Below are 6,000 nucleotides of genomic sequence, written 5' to 3' on the forward strand. Positions count from 1 at the left end.
GTAACGCTCCTCACGTGTGTGAGGGTTGGGCTTTCTGTGGGTGGGAGATAGGATGGGTGTGGAGGCCATTACCTGGAGCATAGGAGATTGAGTGTGAATGGATGTGTGGGGGAGGATCAGTGAAACACAAGGGGATGTGTCAGTTCAAGGGAGGCCGAGCTCACTGGGTGGATCCCGGGTGGGTGGATCTGAGCTCGGGGAGCTGCTGAGGCTGTGGGTCCAACTCTGTGTTGTGGAGAGTGCTGGGTTGGGCTGGTCCCTGCTGAGCAGTGGGAGGACAGCTTGCAGCACAGGCTCCTCTGCTTGACTGTCCTGGGCTGAGCTGGGCCTCTTTGTGTACGTGTGCATGTCAAGATCTCTGCAAGGTAGTGGCAGGACCTAGGTCAGTCTGGCTCTCCATTGATCCTTGCACATCTGGTTCTGTCAGGCAGATATGTGCAGCAAACATCCTAAAAATGTGTATTGTAGCAATACAAAAATTGTAACAATTTTGATACAATTTCAAACTTGAAAAATTGCAAGAATATATAGCACAAAGAACTTTAAATACTCTTACCCGACCTCAGCTCACATTTTGCCCCAATTGCTTTATATTCTGTCTCTATACACACTTTTTTTTTCTGATCCATTAGGATCAAGTTAGAGATGGGCTTTTGTTTTTGTTCCAAATATTTTGTTTTGTTCCAAATATTTTATTGTCAGTTTGCTAAGAACAAGCATAACCGCAGATCAATAATCATAATCGGGAAATCTAACATTGATATGATACTGTTACCTAATCCATAGTCCATTATAAAATTTTGCCAATTTTCCCAATAATATCTTCCATAGTTTTCTTTCCTGGTTCAGAATCCATCCCAGAATTACTACATCTAGCTCTCATGTCCTTCAGCTTTCTTTCCATGTCTGTCTTTGAAAAGTATTGGCTGATTTTGTAGAATGTCCTTCAATTTGGGTTTGATGTCGGCTCACAATTAGATTTAATTGAGCTTTTTTCTGTAGGAATACAGATGGTCCCTGACTTAAAATGGTTCGATTTAAGATTTTTTGATTTTAGGATGGTGTGAAAGTGATACGTATTCAGTGGATATTACTTCAAATACAGAATTTTGATCTTTTCCCAGGCTAGTAATACGTGGTAGGGCTCATGATTCTGGGCGGTGGCAGTGAGCCACAGCCCCTAGTCAGCTATGTGATCTCAAAGGTAAACACCCAATACACTTAATTATTCTGTACCCATACAAACATTGTTTCACTTTCAGTACAGTGTTCAATATGTGAGATACCCAATACTTTATTATAAAATGGGCTTTGTGTTAGATGACTTTGCTTAACTGTAGGCTAATGTGTTAGCACATTAAAAATAGCCTCAGCTAAGCTATGATGTTCAGTAGGTTGTATATTAAATGTATTTTTGACTTAGGGTATTTTCAATTTACGATGGGTTTATTGCAATATAACCCCATCATAAGTCAAGGAAGATGTGTACCACAGAAGCGATACTGTGTACTTGATGGATCATATTGGGAGGCACAGAATACTTGGTGAGTTTTAGTGATGTTTACTTTGAGCACTTGGATTAAGGGGCATCTGTCAAGTTTCTCCACTGTAAGTTGTAAAGAGGTATTTCTAGGCTAAATATCCTGTTCTTCAACTTTTCACTCACTAGTTATAGCATCTATTAATATTTTAACTCCATTATTACCTTTATATTTATTAGTATTGTACAGTAAGGGAAAGCTTTCTCTTAAAACTTTTTCTTTCCATTTTTTGGTGTGGAGTCGGGCATTCTCAGCAAATACTCTTGCCTTCTAAATACAGCTCTGTATAAAGAAGCCTTTCCTCTTGGTTTTTGGTATCAATGATGAGGAAAGGGGTGGGCTTTCTGTATGGGGGGAGAAATTAGAGCTGGGTTAAAATTACCAACGGGTAAGAAAATTAACAAAATGCCAAACCAGCAACAAGGCCGTTTGCTGTGACGTTTGCCACACTCGCCCACTAGGAGGCAGTGTCATTGCTATTCTACATCTGCCTGGCTCCTCTACCTCTAAGGCCCTGTGCTCTAGATAACTTAGATGAGGGATGGGAAGGGTCGGGGGAGGAGGAGGAAGCCGACTTGGGCCACATGAAGAAGCTGTTTTATCCTCCCATCAGTGTCGAGGAGCTTCTCTAGGCCTTAGTTCTTTCATCTGTAAAATAAGACCTGTGCTCATTAGAACTTCCTGTGGAGCTTGTTAAAAGCAGGTGGCCAGGCCCTGCCCCTGATTTGGGCCGTGATTTGTGCTTCAGGAGGTGGGTGGGGCCTGCGTGGGTGTTTTCACAGGTACTTGCTGGCAGTTCCAATCCCAGCTGGGTTTGGAAGTTGCCAGCTTAGCGTCTAGCTCTGGCTGGCCCTCGGTGCAGTCTCCCATGTTTGGGGTCAGCTAATGCTCTTCGCATAAAATAGACAAGAGATTCTTCTGCCTTCTGTGTCACAGACTCTGCTTCTTCAAGATTTGAAAGTGCCCCAGGAAAGTTTTGGAGGTAATTATCTTCTTTTTTTCTATATTGCCCTTAGTTGTGTTAAAGTATAATTTTCAACAAAGTGAAATGGCTCTCATACAGATGGATATAAAGTGAACACATGTTAAGCATTTTTAAAAACTCAGAACTGAGATGTTACAGTCAGTTCAAAGGAGAAGTCAAGGACAAATTTGGAGTAAAAGAACGTTGAAATGAATTTATAAATGGACACAAGACTGACTTCCACAGGAGGGAAGTCAGCTGAACCTCTACCCAACAGAATTTATTTATTTGCATTTGTCTATAGATAAGAATTATTTGTATTATCAGGTATCTACAACTTACAGAGTTGTAAAATAGCTCTAAGGCAGTGAAAGGTGCAGAGCCTCTCTGTAGAATCCAAATCAGAACCCAGGTTGTTGCTCTTAACAGTTGAAGCACAAATTTTCCCCTCTATCTGTAAATTCATATTCTCTGTATTGCCTATGTTGTTAATATTTTTAATTTTATTAGTATATAATTATAGTTTTTCTCTCGTAATTAGGAAAACTCCATGTTATTATGTGTCATTTTAAATGTTACGTTTGTTTTCTTTTCTAAATTAAACTTGTCAGATGTTTATTTTATCCCTAGTTTCAAAGAACTAGCAGTTGGAGGTGTAAATTTCTTTTTACTTTATTGAGGTTGCTGCTTTTCCTCATTAGATACTGGAAAAAAACAAACCACCGGATTCAATTGTGAGGAATGTGAGTAAAGCTCATTTTCTCTTTTTCAACTGCAGGGGTCAGCAAACTATGCGCAGCTGCCTGTTTCTGGGTAAGCCATGAACTAAGAATGGTTTTCACTTTTCTAAATGCTTTAAAACAATAGCAACAACAAGAGGAGAATACTGTGGCCTGTGGAAACTATACAATTCAAATCAGTGTCTACATACAGAGTTTCACTGGGATGCAGCCACATTCGTTTACAAATTGTAGATGGCTGTTTTCCTGATACACTGGCTGAATTAAATAGTTGCCACAGAGACAGTACGCGGCAGTGTTACCACTTTGCAGTAGATTGCAGTTATACATTTATAACTCAATAGTGTTTTGAGGGCCATACCTATCACCATATCGTGACATTTAATTTTTAAAAAATTATTAGTGCATACTTAACGTTAAAAAAAAGAGAACCCCCCCGCCCAGTCTCGGAACGCGCAGGGAGACGGTGGCCCGGGGCGGGGGTGCGCGTGCGCCCTGGGCCCGGGTCCCCGAGGAGCCATAATCCTGGAAGGACCCGCTCCCAGAAGTCATGTCCCTGCGCCCCGGCCCCCGGGAGACATAATCCCTGCGCCCCGGCCGGGCCCCTAGGAACCGTGTCCACAAGTCCCAGGGGCCGGCGTGGCAGGCGCCGGGCTCACTCCAGGAGGGGGCGGGCGCCGCGAGCCCCTTCCTGCAGGGGCGCCTGTGCCGCGGCCCGGCGGTCGGGGAGCCCGGGGGGCGCGGGGGACCAGGAGAGCAGTGGACAGAGAGGCCTGGGCGCCGCCGGTCCGTGTTGCTGTTTACGCTGCGGGCGCGCAGTGCCCCCTGCCCGCCCGCCCGCTGCTCCCCCGCCCGCTCCAACATGCCCTCAGTGCGCCTGCCGCCGCGCCCCGGGCGCTAGACTGCGCGGCCGCCATGGGGAATGGGATGAACAAGATCCTGCCTGGCCTGTATATCGGCAACTTCAAAGATGCCAGAGATGCAGAGCAATTGAGCAAGAACAAGGTGACACACATTCTATGTGTGCACGACAGTGCCAGGCCAACATTGGAGGGGGTTAAATACCTGTGCATTCCAGCAGCGGATTCACCATATCAAAACCTGACAAGACATTTCAAAGAAAGTATTAAATTCATCCACGAGTGCGGTCTGCGAGGTGAGGGCTGCCTTGTTCACTGCCTGGCTGGCGTCTCCAGGAGCGTGACTCTGGTGGTTGCATACATCATGACGGTCACCGACTTCGGCTGGGAAGATGCCCTGCGCACTGTGCGTGCGGGGAGGTCCTGTGCAAACCCCAACCTGGGCTTCCAGAGGCAGCTCCAGGAGTTTGAGGAGCACCAGGTCCATCAGTTCCGCCAGTGGCTGAAGGAGGAGTACGGAGAGAGCCCTTTGCGAGATGCGGAAGAAGCCAGAGGCATTCTGGCCACCCCAGGGATTCTGAAGTACTGGGCCTCTCTCAGAAGACTGTAATGTACCTGAAATATTGCAAAGCCAGAGTTTAGGTGTTGCCCAGAAGAAAAGCAGCCAGAGTTCATTTTTCAGTGTCCAGAAGTAATTTGTGAACTCGCCTGCTTTCATTGTAAACAATACATATGCAATTGTGTCATCAAAAAAAAAAAAAAAAGAAAAGAAAAAGAGAAAACTGGGCTTTAAATATTATGTTTTTAAGGTATGAGTAGCCCATTCATTAGGTAGGCAAGGGAAGCTGTTTACCAATGGTGAGTTAATTTCTCTGGAAGAAACGTGTGCAGAGTAAGTAAACTTATTTAAAACTATTAGCCTTTGGGTGAGAATGGTTGCTTAAAGGGGTGAGAATGGTTGCTTAAAGAGTTGAGAACATTGGGAGCAATATCAGTAGTCAATTCAACACAAGGCAAATGATTTTGAATGGTTTTCCTTGGTTCTTGATGAGTCAAAAAATGTTACCAATACTGCTTAGCTGTTTATTCAAGAGTCAATGCCAACTTTGAAGAGTCTAAAGAATTAGCCTCTAGAATAATCTGCATAGAACAACTACAGGTGAGAATATTTTTAAAGATGAGAAATCACTGATTCAGTATAACCTGAAGTGGGAATTGGCTGAGCTAATGTTACAGCTGATTTTGGTAGAAATACGTGCAGAGCAGAAAGGGCTTATTTGGACAGACTTCAAAGCTTGCAGAAATGTAAAGGGTTTAAAACCTGTGCTATTCATTATGTTACTCATTAATACGTATTCTGTAGAAAATATCTAAATCTGCCAATTATTGAACCAGTACTGTTAGCAGTGAATTTTACTCACTCTCATAGAGTTAACCATCATCAGTTCCATGAATTTTGGTAGTTGTATTTAACTGTGGTAAAGGTTTTTTTAACATATAACATAATACTTGTTATTTTAACCATTCATAATTGTACAATTAGAGGCAATAAATATGTTTACAGTGTTATGGTAACCATCATCACTATGTCTAAAACTTTTTCCTCATCCCCAACAAAAACCGTGTACTCGGTAAACAATAACTCCCTATTCCCCATATCACATATTGTTTATCCATTCATATTTTGGTGGACATTTTGGTTGCTTCTGCTTTTTGGTTGTTGTGCATGCTGCTGCTATGAACATGGGTGTACAAATATCTGTTTAAATCCCTGCTTTCAGTTATTTTGAGTATATACCAAGAACTGGAATTGCTAGTTCATGTAGTAAATCTATGTTTAATTTTTTGAGGAAATGCCATACTATTTTCCACAGCAACTGCACTATTTTACATTC

At 43.0% G+C, this 6,000-nt stretch overlaps 1 protein-coding gene across 1 annotated transcript; it reads left to right on the forward strand.

Moving 5' to 3' along the window:
- The first annotated feature begins 4,086 nt into the window (after positions 1 to 4,086).
- Positions 4,087 to 4,818, forward strand: LOC132360316 (dual specificity protein phosphatase 22). Its single transcript, XM_059915366.1, has one exon. The coding sequence runs from the start codon at positions 4,161 to 4,163 to the stop codon at positions 4,713 to 4,715; it is 555 nt and encodes a 184-aa protein (XP_059771349.1). The 5' UTR covers positions 4,087 to 4,160; the 3' UTR covers positions 4,716 to 4,818.
- Positions 4,819 to 6,000: the final 1,182 nt, after the last annotated feature.

Source organism: Balaenoptera ricei, chromosome 2, assembly GCF_028023285.1.
Source record: "Balaenoptera ricei isolate mBalRic1 chromosome 2, mBalRic1.hap2, whole genome shotgun sequence".
NCBI lineage: Eukaryota > Metazoa > Chordata > Mammalia > Artiodactyla > Balaenopteridae > Balaenoptera > Balaenoptera ricei.